This window comes from Saccoglossus kowalevskii, chromosome 2 (assembly GCF_978046115.1).
Source record: "Saccoglossus kowalevskii chromosome 2, keSacKowa6.1, whole genome shotgun sequence".
NCBI classification, from domain to species: Eukaryota; Metazoa; Hemichordata; class Enteropneusta; family Harrimaniidae; genus Saccoglossus; species Saccoglossus kowalevskii.
In genome coordinates, this window is record NC_140642.1 from 39,943,520 (window position 1) to 39,962,150 (window position 18,631).

The window sequence follows — 18,631 nt, forward strand, 5'->3', positions numbered from 1 at the left end:
TGTGAAAGATGACAAAAGTTGACCTTTTATATTTAGTAAAGTATGTAAGGAGAAGTGTCATAAAAATATGTTTTTTTTATATTTATTTTTTTATATTTTATCCAGATGTTAATAATGCATCATATTATTTGACCATAATGATAAAATAATGGAATGCTGATATCTGTTTTCTAGTTTGTGGATACTGACTATACACTGTTTGAAATATGTCATGATAAATCTTGCATCCATCATGTATGATGATGACTATCTCGCATCCATTGTGCACATTTTATTAATTATTTTGTAACAGCTGTTTTTATCAATGCTTTTTTCATATTGATAATTGTCAAATATATGCTGCATGGATTGTGGTTACCATAGAGAGGGTATCTTTCATTCATACATCAATCCCTGTCTGTCTTAAATATAATTTTTTATCATGACACAAATATTTCTTAAAAGTCAGAGATTTGACTTAAAACATGGAAAAAAAAAAGAATTTACTGAAGATCATTCGAAGACTATTTATACTAATTATTTCTGTAGTTGTTATTCAAGTATGCCGATTTTTTTTGTATTGTATATTTTATCAGTCTTTTAATGCAGGTTTGAATTTGTTATGCACATTGAACATTATGAGGTCTTGATGCACATCATTTTGTTTTTAGATCGGATTTAAAATGGCTGACTGACTTTTATTTTAAAACTGTGTCTCTGACATGTATTGACTGATGACTATCAAACTTTATAATTACATCAAATTTCGTGTCATTTGTTTCATGTTTTTATTCAAAATGACTGATTTATTTCAGTTTGTATACTTACTACTGTGAAACTATTCATTTTCACTAACATTTAATTTCACTATTTTGATGTTTTGAGCATATTGACATAATTTCACAAACTTGTCAAGGAAACAGTGAGTTTAATTGTAATTTTACATATTCACACTGATTTAATTTAGCAGATTTTACTTATCACCGAAAACAGTGACCAATAAAAACCCAGTGAATAATTAATGCATTACAGTATTGAACTAACAGGGATTCTATCAAGACTTGTTTTCTTTTATACTTGAGTCTTGTAATTATGACACTTTTTAGTTATGACACTTTTCGTTTATAATTTCAGTATTCTGAAGAGGCCCAGCAAAGTGATAGTGGAGCTTGTGAATCAAAAACCAATGAGGAGATACAATTGGGAGCCCTAGATACCAGTCTGAGTGAAGAAAGTAAAGAGGCTTTTAAATCTTGGAAAAGACATGATGACGATCAATTCAGCTTCTGTGAAATGGATGGTAAGTTTTCACCCTGTTTATAGCAATATTACAGTATACAGTATGTGTTCATTGTAATTTATATTATTCTATTTGTGGGCATTTATGAATGTATAAGGCATGGCTTATTGTGTTGAGTTATTTCAAAATGAATTCAAATCAAGTTCAGGAATGGTAAAAAAAAATATTAGTTCTTGTCGGACCTAGTCCGAAACAGGGACTTCTGTTTTTGTTTCCGTCTGTTCATCTGTCCTTCCATGCATTTTTGTCCAAGGTTGGTACAAAGACAAGCCATAATAGGCTACAGATGCATGTTGATTTGTTTTCTGCTGACCTTTGACCGACTAGTGGTTCATTTTGTAATACAATTTCACAGATTTTGTTAAATTTGATAGAAAGGTATTTTCCTCTTAAGATACTTTTTGGTGTTCATTCAAATTTAACCAACTGGCAGTAATTTTTATTAAAAAAAAAACAAAGTCACAAAATTTAACTGTCATCAACCAGGCCTTGCTTGGCAGATTTTATTACCTTGCCTGTACCATCAAAGATAGAAGGGAAAGGTATATTAAGGGAAAAATTTTGTCCAGCGTTGTCGTCGTCGTTGTCGTTGTCGTCGTCGTTAATAATTGTTATTGTGTGCATGATAACTTTACTAATTCTATTCCAAACTTCATCAAACTTGGTCACCTAGTTCATCAGTATAAAGTCTTCCCTGAGTTTGAACAACAGATGTCCTGTATGAAAATATCATGCAAAACTTGAGAAAAACTGATAAAATATTTTGACTGTTTCTACTTGACTGATCACTGGTGATACACATCAAAGGTCATTGATCTCAGTGGAAATATGCATTGTTGTATGTGTTCAATGAAGCAAATGATTTATCTTGTAATAATATCCTTGGTAATGTATCTCAGAATCCCGTACTGGGTTTCAAAACCAACGCATGGAGAGATTGCACAATCTGATACACATTTGCAAACCTACCAATAAATCTTTACAGAAAACAAGATGTCAGAAAATCAATATAAGCACTCCTATGAACTGGGTGCCAAACTTTGATCAAGATCTGAAGCTAATAGAAAATCTGTTTAGTTCAAAGTTATCAAATCAAAAACAATACATAAAAAATACATAAAAAGCAAAACATTTCATCCACATTTTAAAAAGACAATTGTTCTAAAATATATGTATTCTGTATTTGACAAACAGTTCATTCAACAAATGAAAACTCACAGGAATATGTTTCAGCTATTAGAACAGAATGATAGAGTTTTTATAATACTAGTTTAAAAACTCACTTCAAACAAAGATTGCAGTGTTTGAAGATGTAGGTTCTCAGGAGGCAACAGTACTGTTGACTTCTCCCTCCACTGGACACCAACTAACTATTTAAGTTGATTTGCATACAAAGCAGAGCTTGCAACATGATAGCTATTCATAAAGGGTGTTTTTTTTTTTACTTTTCATATAATACAGTAGTCACACAATGCAGTTCATATTTGTCTCAGTGAATCATTAATTTTTGACAGACACCTGTACAAAATACTTGGACAAAAGCCAGCTAAGATTTTCTGTTATCTTGCATGTTTTATGAATCTATTCACGTCTAAATGCAGCACTTTTTTTTTGCAATGAGGCATTTGTTTTTATACTAAAATATCTGAATTACTTTGAATAAAGCTGGAAATTATGTCCCTTAAAATAATTAAACAAATAAGGCACAAATGTTTTTGTAAGATATTTACATCTTTTAAGGACATTCGGTAGACTGATTCCCCACTGTTGGTTCAACCCCAAAACTTGTTTGTATTTAAAATTAATTATGACAATGCATATTTAGATTGAAACAAACTATGATAAAGGAAATTATATTATATAACAAAGGGCAAGGTCACCAGAGTTCAACTATGTTTCAGTCTTGATATGAACGTCACACATGATGGGTCTGTCAATTTGATTTGTGATTTAAATGGCCTATTGGTTTTATTTTCCTGTGTGCGTTTCCAAGACAGGCAATGACAAAACATAATGGTATGCTCATTTGTTTTAACATGTCATCAATCATTACTCTGGGGAGCCTGTTCCAGTTACATTCAAATGTGAGATTGTCTGTAATCATAGAGGTTACTGTACATCATTTTTATTGTGTGGTTTGAGTCAAAAATCATGAATCCTACTCATTTAAAAAAAAACAAGACAAGCTGATGTGAATATTTCTTGTGAAATATTTCAGCATCTGTGTAAGTATCCCCTTTAATATTTCATTCTTTGCCTTAACAACTATTGATACATTGCACGTTACAATCAAGTATAACCACTATATTCATGATATTAGTCATGAGATCTAAGACCATGTATTACTTATTCAAAGACTGGTTCATTCAGTGATTTTGTTCTTGTTGTATGCGTGTATTGCATGATGTTATTCAAAGACTGGTTCATTCAGTGATTTTGTTCTTGTTGTATGCGTGTATTGCATGATGTTATTCAAAGACTGGTTCATTCAGTGATTTTGTTCTTGTTGTATGCGTGTATTGCATGATGTTATTCAAAGACTGGTTCATTCAGTGATTTTGTTCTTGTTGTATGCGTGTATTGCATGATGTTATTCAAAGACTGGTTCATTCAGTGATTTTGTTCTTGTTGTATGCGTGTATTGCATGATGTTATTCAAAGACTGGTTCATTCAGTGATTTTGTTCTTGTTGTATGCGTGTATTGCATGATGTTATTCAAAGACTGGTTCATTCAGTGATTTTGTTCTTGTTGTATGCGTGTATTGCATGATGTTATTCAAAGACTGGTTCATTCAGTGATTTTGTTCTTGTTGTATGCGTGTATTGCATGATGTTATTCAAAGACTGGTTCATTCAGTGATTTTGTTCTTGTTGTATGCGTGTATTGCATGATGTTATTCAAAGACTGGTTCATTCAGTGATTTTGTTCTTGTTGTATGCGTGTATTGCATGATGTTATTCAAAGACTGGTTCATTCAGTGATTTTGTTCTTGTTGTATGCGTGTATTGCATGATGTTATTCAAAGACTGGTTCATTCAGTGATTTTGTTCTTGTTGTATGCGTGTATTGCATGATGTTATTCAAAGACTGGTTCATTCAGTGATTTTGTTCTTGTTGTATGCGTGTATTGCATGATGTTATTCAAAGACTGGTTTATTCAGTGATTTTGTTCTTGTTGTATGCGTGTATTGCATGATGTTATTCAAAGACTGGTTCATTCAGTGATTTTGTTCTTGTTGTATGCGTGTATTGCATGATGTTATTCAAAGACTGGTTCATTCAGTGATTTTGTTCTTGTTGTATGCGTGTATTGCATGATGTTATTCAAAGACTGGTTCATTCAGTGATTTTGTTCTTGTTGTATGCGTGTATTGCATGATGTTATTCAAAGACTGGTTCATTCAGTGATTTTGTTCTTGTTGTATGCGTGTATTGCATGATGTTATTCAAAGACTGGTTCATTCAGTGATTTTGTTCTTGTTGTATGCGTGTATTGCATGATGTTATTCAAAGACTGGTTCATTCAGTGATTTTGTTCTTGTTGTATGCGTGTATTGCATGATGTTATTCAAAGACTGGTTCATTCAGTGATTTTGTTCTTGTTGTATGCGTGTATTGCATGATGTTATTCAAAGACTGGTTCATTCAGTGATTTTGTTCTTGTTGTATGCGTGTATTGCATGATGTTATTCAAAGACTGGTTCATTCAGTGATTTTGTTCTTGTTGTATGCGTGTATTGCATGATGTTATTCAAAGACTGGTTCATTCAGTGATTTTGTTCTTGTTGTATGCGTGTATTGCATGATGTTATTCAAAGACTGGTTCATTCAGTGATTTTGTTCTTGTTGTATGCGTGTATTGCATGATGTTATTCAAAGACTGGTTTATTCAGTGATTTTGTTCTTGTTGTATGCGTGTATTGCATGATGTTATTCAAAGACTGGTTCATTCAGTGATTTTGTTCTTGTTGTATGCGTGTATTGCATGATGTTATTCAAGACTGGTTCATTCAGTGATTTTGTTCTTGTTGTATGCGTGTATTGCATGATGTTATTCAAAGACTGGTTCATTCAGTGATTTTGTTCTTGTTGTATGCGTGTATTGCATGATGTTATTCAAAGACTGGTTCATTCAGTGATTTTGTTCTTGTTGTATGCGTGTATTGCATGATGTTATTCAAAGACTGGTTCATTCAGTGATTTTGTTCTTGTTGTATGCGTGTATTGCATGATGTTATTCAAAGACTGGTTCATTCAGTGATTTTGTTCTTGTTGTATGCGTGTATTGCATGATGTTATTCAAAGACTGGTTCATTCAGTGATTTTGTTCTTGTTGTATGCGTGTATTGCATGATGTTATTCAAAGACTGGTTCATTCAGTGATTTTGTTCTTGTTGTATGCGTGTATTGCATGATGTTATTCAAAGACTGGTTCATTCAGTGATTTTGTTCTTGTTGTATGCGTGTATTGCATGATGTTATTCAAAGACTGGTTCATTCAGTGATTTTGTTCTTGTTGTATGCGTGTATTGCATGATGTTATTCAAAGACTGGTTCATTCAGTGATTTTGTTCTTGTTGTATGCGTGTATTGCATGATGTTATTCAAAGACTGGTTCATTCAGTGATTTTGTTCTTGTTGTATGCGTGTATTGCATGATGTTATTCAAAGACTGGTTCATTCAGTGATTTTGTTCTTGTTGTATGCGTGTATTGCATGATGTTATTCAAAGACTGGTTCATTCAGTGATTTTGTTCTTGTTGTATGCGTGTATTGCATGATGTTATTCAAAGACTGGTTCATTCAGTGATTTTGTTCTTGTTGTATGCGTGTATTGCATGATGTTATTCAAAGACTGGTTCATTCAGTGATTTTGTTCTTGTTGTATGCGTGTATTGCATGATGTTATTCAAAGACTGGTTCATTCAGTGATTTTGTTCTTGTTGTATGCGTGTATTGCATGATGTTATTCAAAGACTGGTTCATTCAGTGATTTTGTTCTTGTTGTATGCGTGTATTGCATGATGTTATTCAAAGACTGGTTCATTCAGTGATTTTGTTCTTGTTGTATGCGTGTATTGCATGATGTTATTCAAAGACTGGTTCATTCAGTGATTTTGTTCTTGTTGTATGCGTGTATTGCATGATGTTATTCAAAGACTGGTTCATTCAGTGATTTTGTTCTTGTTGTATGCGTGTATTGCATGATGTTATTCAAAGACTGGTTCATTCAGTGATTTTGTTCTTGTTGTATGCGTGTATTGCATGATGTTATTCAAAGACTGGTTCATTCAGTGATTTTGTTCTTGTTGTATGCGTGTATTGCATGATGTTATTCAAAGACTGGTTCATTCAGTGATTTTGTTCTTGTTGTATGCGTGTATTGCATGATGTTATTCAAAGACTGGTTCATTCAGTGATTTTGTTCTTGTTGTATGCGTGTATTGCATGATGTTATTCAAAGACTGGTTCATTCAGTGATTTTGTTCTTGTTGTATGCGTGTATTGCATGATGTTATTCAAAGACTGGTTCATTCAGTGATTTTGTTCTTGTTGTATGCGTGTATTGCATGATGTTATTCAAAGACTGGTTCATTCAGTGATTTTGTTCTTGTTGTATGCGTGTATTGCATGATGTTATTCAAAGACTGGTTCATTCAGTGATTTTGTTCTTGTTGTATGCGTGTATTGCATGATGTTATTCAAAGACTGGTTCATTCAGTGATTTTGTTCTTGTTGTATGCGTGTATTGCATGATGTTATTCAAAGACTGGTTCATTCAGTGATTTTGTTCTTGTTGTATGCGTGTATTGCATGATGTTATTCAAAGACTGGTTCATTCAGTGATTTTGTTCTTGTTGTATGCGTGTATTGCATGATGTTATTCAAAGACTGGTTCATTCAGTGATTTTGTTCTTGTTGTATGCGTGTATTGCATGATGTTATTCAAAGACTGGTTCATTCAGTGATTTTGTTCTTGTTGTATGCGTGTATTGCATGATGTTATTCAAAGACTGGTTCATTCAGTGATTTTGTTCTTGTTGTATGCGTGTATTGCATGATGTTATTCAAAGACTGGTTCATTCAGTGATTTTGTTCTTGTTGTATGCGTGTATTGCATGATGTTATTCAAAGACTGGTTCATTCAGTGATTTTGTTCTTGTTGTATGCGTGTATTGCATGATGTTATTCAAAGACTGGTTCATTCAGTGATTTTGTTCTTGTTGTATGCGTGTATTGCATGATGTTATTCAAAGACTGGTTCATTCAGTGATTTTGTTCTTGTTGTATGCGTGTATTGCATGATGTTATTCAAAGACTGGTTCATTCAGTGATTTTGTTCTTGTTGTATGCGTGTATTGCATGATGTTATTCAAAGACTGGTTCATTCAGTGATTTTGTTCTTGTTGTATGCGTGTATTGCATGATGTTATTCAAAGACTGGTTCATTCAGTGATTTTGTTCTTGTTGTATGCGTGTATTGCATGATGTTATTCAAAGACTGGTTCATTCAGTGATTTTGTTCTTGTTGTATGCGTGTATTGCATGATGTTATTCAAAGACTGGTTCATTCAGTGATTTTGTTCTTGTTGTATGCGTGTATTGCATGATGTTATTCAAAGACTGGTTCATTCAGTGATTTTGTTCTTGTTGTATGCGTGTATTGCATGATGTTATTCAAAGACTGGTTCATTCAGTGATTTTGTTCTTGTTGTATGCGTGTATTGCATGATGTTATTCAAAGACTGGTTCATTCAGTGATTTTGTTCTTGTTGTATGCGTGTATTGCATGATGTTATTCAAAGACTGGTTCATTCAGTGATTTTGTTCTTGTTGTATGCGTGTATTGCATGATGTTATTCAAAGACTGGTTCATTCAGTGATTTTGTTCTTGTTGTATGCGTGTATTGCATGATGTTATTCAAAGACTGGTTCATTCAGTGATTTTGTTCTTGTTGTATGCGTGTATTGCATGATGTTATTCAAAGACTGGTTCATTCAGTGATTTTGTTCTTGTTGTATGCGTGTATTGCATGATGTTATTCAAAGACTGGTTCATTCAGTGATTTTGTTCTTGTTGTATGCGTGTATTGCATGATGTTATTCAAAGACTGGTTCATTCAGTGATTTTGTTCTTGTTGTATGCGTGTATTGCATGATGTTATTCAAAGACTGGTTCATTCAGTGATTTTGTTCTTGTTGTATGCGTGTATTGCATGATGTTATTCAAAGACTGGTTCATTCAGTGATTTTGTTCTTGTTGTATGCGTGTATTGCATGATGTTATTCAAAGACTGGTTCATTCAGTGATTTTGTTCTTGTTGTATGCGTGTATTGCATGATGTTATTCAAAGACTGGTTCATTCAGTGATTTTGTTCTTGTTGTATGCGTGTATTGCATGATGTTATTCAAAGACTGGTTCATTCAGTGATTTTGTTCTTGTTGTATGCGTGTATTGCATGATGTTATTCAAAGACTGGTTCATTCAGTGATTTTGTTCTTGTTGTATGCGTGTATTGCATGATGTTATTCAAAGACTGGTTCATTCAGTGATTTTGTTCTTGTTGTATGCGTGTATTGCATGATGTTATTCAAAGACTGGTTCATTCAGTGATTTTGTTCTTGTTGTATGCGTGTATTGCATGATGTTATTCAAAGACTGGTTCATTCAGTGATTTTGTTCTTGTTGTATGCGTGTATTGCATGATGTTATTCAAAGACTGGGACATTCAGTGATTTTGTTCTTGTTGTATGCGTGTATTGCATGATGTTATTCAAAGACTGGTTCATTCAGTGATTTTGTTCTTGTTGTATGCGTGTATTGCATGATGTTATTCAAAGACTGGTTCATTCAGTGATTTTGTTCTTGTTGTATGCGTGTATTGCATGATGTTATTCAAAGACTGGTTCATTCAGTGATTTTGTTCTTGTTGTATGCGTGTATTGCATGATGTTATTCAAAGACTGGTTCATTCAGTGATTTTGTTCTTGTTGTATGCGTGTATTGCATGATGTTATTCAAAGACTGGGACATTCAGTGATTTTGTTCTTGTTGTATGCGTGTATTGCATGATGTTATTCAAAGACTGGTTCATTCAGTGATTTTGTTCTTGTTGTATGCGTGTATTGCATGATGTTATTCAAAGACTGGTTCATTCAGTGATTTTGTTCTTGTTGTATGCGTGTATTGCATGATGTTATTCAAAGACTGGTTCATTCAGTGATTTTGTTCTTGTTGTATGCGTGTATTGCATGATGTTATTCAAAGACTGGTTCATTCAGTGATTTTGTTCTTGTTGTATGCGTGTATTGCATGATGTTATTCAAAGACTGGTTCATTCAGTGATTTTGTTCTTGTTGTATGCGTGTATTGCATGATGTTATTCAAAGACTGGTTCATTCAGTGATTTTGTTCTTGTTGTATGCGTGTATTGCATGATGTTATTCAAAGACTGGTTCATTCAGTGATTTTGTTTTTGTTGTATGCGTGTATTGCATGATGTTATTCAAAGACTGGGACATTCAGTGATTTTGTTCTTGTTGTATGCGTGTATTGCATGATGTTATTCAAAGACTGGTTCATTCAGTGATTTTGTTCTTGTTGTATGCGTGTATTGCATGATGTTATTCAAAGACTGGTTCATTCAGTGATTTTGTTCTTGTTGTATGCGTGTATTGCATGATGTTATTCAAAGACTGGTTCATTCAGTGATTTTGTTCTTGTTGTATGCGTGTATTGCATGATGTTATTCAAAGACTGGTTCATTCAGTGATTTTGTTCTTGTTGTATGCGTGTATTGCATGATGTTATTCAAAGACTGGTTCATTCAGTGATTTTGTTCTTGTTGTATGCGTGTATTGCATGATGTTATTCAAAGACTGGTTCATTCAGTGATTTTGTTCTTGTTGTATGCGTGTATTGCATGATGTTATTCAAAGACTGGTTCATTCAGTGATTTTGTTCTTGTTGTATGCGTGTATTGCATGATGTTATTCAAAGACTGGTTCATTCAGTGATTTTGTTCTTGTTGTATGCGTGTATTGCATGATGTTATTACACATGTGTAGCCTCAAGCTCCAGCAACACCATATGTCTACTGCAAGATTTATCACTGAAAATGCATGCACGATAAAACAAAAGAAATTACATATTTGATGTTGAGGGCACTATCAATATATTAGTACCCCAAGATTCTTTTCCCTGACACATTGGTGATTTTGAATATTGTCAGTAGTGAGTAGTTTTGTATTGAATTATGTAACTATAAACTGTAATATTTGTTCAGATCTGTGATTTTTGATTTTATCCTTGGTACTTGTATCTAGCAGTAACATGTTCGTCAATAATTGTTATATTATTTCCTGATTTTGTTCATATTAGATGAGTTTTCCACTCAAATGGAGTATGTGGACTTATTGATAAATCCTGAACGCTATACAGGGTATAAAGGAGCTTCACCAAGACGAGTCTGGAATAGTATATACAATGAAAACTGCTTCAAGTGAGTATCCCCTCTGTAGTAGATCTTAATTCAGCTCAGGGATTTGAAATTTTTCATTAGAAATTGTATATCTAGAAATTAATTTTCCGTTCACTGCAAAATCTCATGTATTACGTGAAATGCATGGAATGAACATCTATGGCAAAACCGGTTTGATTTTGTTTTTCATTTTTTGACTCCCATGTGCGAAGCACAAAATGGGAGTCTTTGTGGTTTAGTGTGTCTGTATGCGTGTGTGTGTGTGTTCGTCTGTTCCACTGATATCTCAAGAACCGTACATCAGTTTTTGATGAAACTTGGTGCATAGATGCTCTGGGCCAATGCGCAGATTTGATTAGGTTTTGGTAAAATTCCATTCATATTAATTACCTAATTTGCATGATAATTAGCTGATTTTTAGCTGTTCCATGACTGTTCGACTGATATCTAAAGAACCACTCATTGGATTTTGATGAAACTTGGTATATAGATGCTCTGCGCTTGTGCGCAGATTTGATTAGTTTTTGGTAAAAATCCGTACATATTAATTACCTAATTTGCATGATAATTACCTAATTTTTAGTTGTTTTATGACTGTTCTACTGATATCTAAACAACCACTCATTGGATTTTGATGAAACTTGGTACATAGATGCTCTAAACTACCGTACTCGACCGCGTTAGCGCCCATGCCCGGGCAAGCACCCACCCCCCACTTTTGCGCAATTTTTTTATTTGGGGTCACATTCGGCAAAGCGCCCACCCCTTCAAAATGCAACTAATTTAAAACTTGGTCTTGCGTAACAAATTTTGGTAATTGTTTTTATATGATACAGCGTGGATATCGATCGCTGTGAACATGTTGTGAATGCGTAGAACATGGTAACCGTGCGTAAACTACGCTTCGACAATGACCTGTTAATACAAGTAAAATGCGATAAATATTTCATGCCATATTCAGTTTACCTCTCAAAAATGGCTAGTTACTAGTTTTTTGGAAAAACCATGTCGTTTATTCGCTGAAATCAATTCCAACAGATCGTACTTCGACATTGATTATTCACTTCCGCATTGCGTTACCGAAAAGTCTTCAGGAATTTCCGAAGAATTGCATCAGTACAACACAGCATTCTGATTGGTAAATAACCAACTTGACCCATTAGGTCAAAGGACGCTGCTGTAGGTCAAATCTGCAAATGCATCATGGCGGAAAGTGATTTTCATCGAGAGTTTGCGTACAATCCAACAACTTCGTCAGTGGAAATAATATGACAATTTTGACTTCGACTGTGTTTCAACAGACTCAAATGTTTTTAATTTCGTAAATTATGGTGGTACGTAATTAATATTGTAATAAAATGTGCGTATTTTTTGTGATCATTTCTGTTTCTTCATTGTGAAAATCAATGACGACGCAATTAATTTAGTAATTTGATTTGCACTCTTTTTTGAGGGGGGTGCTCGGGTAAGCGCCCACCCCTACAAAATCGTGATTTTCTGAGTTGAGGCTGAGTACGGTAATGCTAGGTTTTGATCAGTTTTTGGTAAGAATTACCTAATTACTAATTACCTAATTTGCATAATGATTAGTCAATTTTGGTTTTATCCACTGATATCTCAAGTACTAATCATCACATTTCAATGAAACTTGGTACATAGATGTCATAGGACACTGCACAGACCTGATAGTTTTTAGGGTAATATCAGTGCATATTAATTACCTAATTTGCATAATTAATTAATTTTCAGCTTTTGATGTTTCAAGTAGTAAGCATTACATTTCAATGAAACTTGGTACATAGATCCAGAGACCTGATTAGTTTTATGGTAAATAATTGTGCATATTAATGACCTAATTTGCATAATTAATACATTTTCAACGTTCACACTTATTTCTCAAGTATTAATCATCACATTTCAATGAAACTTTGTACATGGATGCTGTAGGACAATAGGCAGACCTGATAGTTTTTAGGGTAATATCAGTGCATATTAATTACCTAATTTGCATAATTAATTAATTGTCAGCTTTCACACTGATTTCTCAAGTACTGGATAATTGTGGGTTAAAATCTGTACATATTAATTAATAATTTGCATAATTAACCACTTTTAAGCTATCACACTGATATCTTAAGTACTGATTATTCCATTTCAATGAAACTTAGTACAAAGATGCTCTAGGACAATGTACAAACCTGATTAGTTTGGGGTTAAAATCTGTTTATATTAATTCCCTAATTAGCATAATAATTCATAATTGTTTTTGGTTCCAATCACATTTCAATAAAACTTTGTACATAGATGGTCTGTTACATTGCGCAGACCTCATTAGTTTTACATTCAAATCTGTTCATATTAATTTTCTGATTTGCATTATTAGTTTTCAGCTTTTCCATCACTATCTCAATCAAGTACAAGTAATTTCGAATTATTTTTAATGTGTCTCCAATACTCTCAGCACATGGGAGTTCTTTCTAAGCTTTCTTTGATTTTTTATAGCTGAATTTCTCAATCCTGAGCTTTAAATAATGCATTGAGATACCCTTACTTCATCAAAATTGACCATCATCTAATGCATATAGCATTGAAATACCCCAAAATACTTTTACGTTTGTTGAATCTCACTTCACTACGATACTATGACGTTTGTTTTTCCTGTTTTGACGTTCAATTTCACACATAACTCAGGATCTCATGTTGAATGGAAAATGGGCTATTAAGGATGTAGTAGACATAACAGTCACTATTTTATACATTTTTTGTTTATTGTCTATTTTGGTGGCATTTGTCTATCTGCATGCAATGGATGTGTTTTCCACTTAAAATAGTAACCAGTACACCCAAAAAAAGCATTTTTAACAAAAAAGTTAGGATATGTGTTTATAACAGCAGACCGCTCACTTTGATTTCAGGATTATCGGCTTTGAGCGTAAACAATAAATATTGACCTAATTTGCATAAGTTGGCCTACTTAGCAACGGAAACAACGCACGCACGCCCTGTGATCGTTCTATATTAGTCCACCGTGTGTGACACATCAAAAAATTAGCGCTCCTTAAAATTGTTATCAGAAATATTATTAGAGAAAGAAGAGACAAAAAAAAAAGAATATGACGCCAATGTCTGAAGAAGCAAAACTTCGTCTCAGAAAAAATAACATCGATCGCGGTTCGGAAAGTTCGGACTCCAACGACGGTGCAACATTTATCTACATGTAGCTCAGAATTGAAGAACTAGAAAAAGTGTCAAGAAGTGCATAAGAAAGGAAATTATCGTCACATGGTGACGATGATGGGGTGGCTGACGCAGATGGATCGCTGAGACTGATCGATGTCTACATTTTAAATAGCGAACTTTTTCGGCACCGTTGCGGTGCTCAGGTTGCAACGAAATGATTTGACATTGGAGGAAGACACACGGCACGGCGGGGACCCCACTTCCAAATTAAATGTTCAAATTCCGAATGTTATTTTACCTCAGCCGAGAGAATTTTCACGTCTTTTGAAAAACAAGAAAAAGAGTTCCAAGCAAATAGGAAACTGGTGATCGCCGGAAGAGTGATCGGTAAAGGCCGACGTGTGATGGCAAAATTTGTCAAGTACATAGGTTTACCGGCACCGATCCACCGGGGACTATATAAAAAACATGTCGTTGAAGTGGAAAACGGGGCCGAGAACGAACTTGAGAAGGAATTCGTAGCAGCAGCGTCAGTAGAGCTCCGACAAATAAAATTCAAATCAAGAAACGTGTCAATCACCTCACTCCTTATACGGAGTGTCCCCGCCCAATTATGACGTCAAATTTTCAGAGCTGAACTGTACTGCAGGTTAACTTCCTGCATGGAGCTCCATGATTCCTGTATACCAGGCAGGGTTATCTTTTTAAAAGCCGGCTTTGGGTATGGCAAGGTACTTTTTTTCACACGTTGTCCGTCCCAAACGACAAATTATTTATCACAACTAAATTTTAATAGCCAGTAAAAAACTGAGATATAAATACAATTGAATAATCGTTACGCCAGTCCCGGTTGCCGCTCGACCGAACAGTGAAACACATGCTCTGTCCGACCGAGCTGCTTCTATCGTTCGTCTCCAGCTAGCACGCCTGCATCTACATTAACAAGGCACATTTCATTTTATTTTATTATATATATATATTTTTTTTTCTAAGGGGGGTGACCGATATGATCGTTGTCGGCAACTTGGACATTGTGTAGAAAACACGCGGCGATTCACACTGATCACAGCTGGCCTACATTAAAAATTGCAGTAGCTGCCACAATAACCCCAGTCGTGCGGTCCCCGGTTACTAAGGAAGTAACCATAATCTCTCACTTATGTCCGGTCAGTAAACAACCTTTGTATGCGCATAGGATTACGTAATTTATCTTTTGTAACTGTACAACACTATCTCGATGAACGAGTCTCGCCAGTGCTTTGGAGTCTGTTTTACGTTGAATATCGATGATACGCTTGATCACTTTGTAACTTGAACCACACAATCTATAAAATAGAAGTACACCCTTTGCCCGAGTGTAACATTTTTTCTCAAACGACGTCCCAAACTGAAAATATTGGCCAGTTTGTTCAGTGGAAAGGTTATTTGCCGTTTCTGCCAAATGAAAACGGACTAATTAGTGAACTACATTATCGAGTATGCTGCGTTCCCTGGGTATCGCTTTGGCTTGAATTTTGGATGGGCTGTTCTACCGAAAGTGTCAAACATGCGGGTGAGAGCGTTTTATCCTAACAATAATCGTTGGCGAGAAATCTTGTTATAAACTAAAAGTAAATTGAGTGTAATTCAGTGACCGCGGTCCAACATTTCAAGCTGGTCTCGTGAAATAAACGCACCTCGCTGGGCAAAAATCTTGTCACCCGATTGGATGGGACACCTTATGGTTAACATTACGATGTTTGTTACTCATCTAACTAGTTCCAGTTTCACGCAGTACTCGTTTTTTAAAAATAACATTTTTGTTTGTTTACTTAGCAGTCACGTGATAACCATTAAATTCTATCCAAAATTACCCAGAATTTCAGAAAGTGTGAGATAAGAGGTTTCATAAAATATATGGTTTACTATAGTTCAGGACAATCCTTATATGAAAATATCAAGCCTAACTATAACATACTTGTTATGTCTACTACATCCTTAACTCGACTGTTATTTTAATTTTGTTATTCTGTAGACCCGATCCAGACACACGAGAATATGAAGCTCTGTTAACAACAAGCAATGTGAAAGGTATGTTTATTATTATAGTTCAAACACTGAGGTGCTGAGGTTATGTACTGATTTTATGACTGTGAATGTGTATATTCTAACTATAATACATACATACTGAATTTAATATGGGTCTCAACATCATAATATTGTGTGGGGGAATCCTGCTTTGTTCTCTAGTTATTGCAATAATTAATTTCTGGGATGTGCCTGAGTGAAAACAATATTAAGAATCTCAGCCAAATGTACCAGAACATTGTGTATGTAAATGTATAAAGTACATCTTGATTCCTTAACTGGTTTGTTTAAAATAAAAGAATGGATGCTATACTAAAACAAGTATACATACTTACAAACTACATGTGTAGGTACGCAAAGTAGTTAAGTGTAACAATAGGCGCAGGACGTACTTTGTGGCTCTGAAATCGACCCCACTTACTCTGTTTACATCTGGGTACTTTGTTGGATCCTTTAGTTTTAATTGACTCAGTAACTCAAAAGTTAAGTTCTTCATCTCTGTGCTATAGTGCTGTGCTAGATGCTTCTAAAAGTATATGTAACTCAAAAGTTAAGTTCTTCATCTCTGTGCTATAGTGCTGTGCTAGATGCTTCTAAAAGTATATGTAACTCAAAAGTTAAGTTCTTCATCTCTGTGCTATAGTGCTGTGCTAGATGCTTCTAAAAGTATATGTTACTCAAAAGTTAAGTTCTTCATCTCTGTGCTATAGTGCTGTGTTAGATGCTTCTAAAAGTATATGTAACTCAAAAGTTAAGTTCTTCATCTCTGTGCTATAGTGCTGTGCTAGATGCTTCTAAAAGTATATGTAACTCAAAAGTTAAGTTCTTCATCTCTGTGCTATAGTGCTGTGTTAGATGCTTCTAAAAGTATATGTAACTCAAAAGTTAAGTTCTTCATCTCTGTGCTATAGTGCTGTGCTAGATGCTTCTAAAAGTATATGTAACTCAAAAGTTAAGTTCTTCATCTCTGTGCTATAGTGCTGTGCTAGATGCTTCTAAAAGTATATGTAACTCAAAAGTTAAGTTCTTCATCTCTGTGCTATAGTGCTGTGCTAGATGCTTCTAAAAGTATATGTAACTCAAAAGTTAAGTTCTTCATCTCTGTGCTATAGTGCTGTGCTAGATGCTTCTAAAAGTATATGTAACTCAAAAGTTAAGTTCTTCATCTCTGTGCTATAGTGCTGTGTTAGATGCTTCTAAAAGTATATGTAACTCAAAAGTTAAGTTCTTCATCTCTGTGCTATAGTGCTGTGTTAGATGCTTTTAAAAGTATATGTAACTCAAAAGTTAAGTTCTTCATCTCTGTGCTATAGTGCTGTGCTAGATGCTTCTAAAAGTATATGTAACTCAAAAGTTAAGTTCTTTATCTCTGTGCTATAGTGCTGTACTAGATGCTTCTAAAAGTATATGTAACTCAAAAGTTAAGTTCTTCATCTCTGTGCTATAGTGCTGTGTTAGATGCTTCTAAAAGTATATGTAACTCAAAAGTTAAGTTCTTCATCTCTGTGCTATAGTGCTGTGCTAGATGCTTCTAAAAGTATATGTAACTCAAAAGTTAAGTTCTTCATCTCTGTGCTATAGTGCTGTGCTAGATGCTTCTAAAAGTATATGTAACTCAAAAGTTAAGTTCTTCATCTCTGTGCTATAGTGCTGTGTTAGATGCTTCTAAAAGTATATGTAACTCAAAAGTTAAGTTCTTCATCTCTGTGCTATAGTGCTGTGCTAGATGCTTCCAAAAGTATATGTTACTCAAAAGTTAAGTTCTTCATCTCTGTGCTATAGTGCTGTACTAGATGCTTCTAAAAGTATATGTTACTCAAAAGTTAAGTTCTTCATCTCTGTGCTATAGTGCTGTGCCAGATGCTTCTAAAAGTATATGTTACTCAAAAGTTAAGTTCTTCATCTCTGTGCTATAGTGCTGTGTTAGATGCTTCTAAAAGTATATGTAACTCAAAAGTTAAGTTCTTCATCTCTGTGCTATAGTGCTGTGCTAGATGCTTCTAAAAGTATATGTAACTCAAAAGTTAAGTTCTTCATCTCTGTGCTATAGTGCTGTGCCAGATGCTTCTAAAAGTATATGTTACTCAAAAGAAAACAATCGATTGTTTTGTCCAGTGTGCATATTCTGTAGTTGTCCATTTGTTTTCGTAGAGTTCTCAAGTAAAAGTAGTGTATATGTACTTACATGCTTAGCTTAGTAAGCTAGCTTATACTGCTAATTATCACCACTAATGATACACCTACCCGCTCATTATCATCTTTGCTAATTAACCTTTGACCTGCTTCAACCCCTCCAGGCTCTGATTACCTGACAGGTAACTAAATAACCACCAGCTCAGTGTTACATGCATTATGTTTATGACCTTTGACCTCTATCTGCATTGCATTGTGTTCTATCAATCAAGCAACCATGATGTAACTTGAAAGTGCTCATGGGAATTAATACACCTTTGCTGTAAATTGCGCCCTCTAGAGAAAAAGTGCTACTTAGATGTGAAGCAAAGTGTCTATATCATTTTGATCTGTAGTTAAAATATTACAATAACTTATTTTTGACCAGGGAAACACTTCTCTAATTTACTCAAATACATTTTGATGTAACAGACGTTATCTGTAACCA

The 18,631-nt window shown here is 34.4% G+C and overlaps 1 protein-coding gene across 4 annotated transcripts in view; it reads left to right on the plus strand.

The window, feature by feature from the left end:
* LOC100377396 (ERO1-like protein alpha) overlaps window positions 1-18,631 on the plus strand; it is a 42,067-nt gene that overhangs the window by 10,815 nt on the left and 12,621 nt on the right. For 2 of the 4 annotated variants that reach the window (XM_085495490.1, XM_078013518.1), the window contains exons 5-8: window positions 1,114-1,279; window positions 10,665-10,785; window positions 15,959-16,014; window positions 18,309-18,326. In XM_085495490.1, the coding sequence (XP_085351616.1) occupies window positions 1,114-1,279; window positions 10,665-10,785; window positions 15,959-16,014; window positions 18,309-18,326 (361 nt within the window). The remainder of the gene's footprint in view (window positions 1-1,113; window positions 1,280-10,664; window positions 10,786-15,958; window positions 16,015-18,308; window positions 18,327-18,631) is intronic. The other 2 variants (XM_085495491.1, XM_085495501.1) reach the window with 1 other exon arrangement.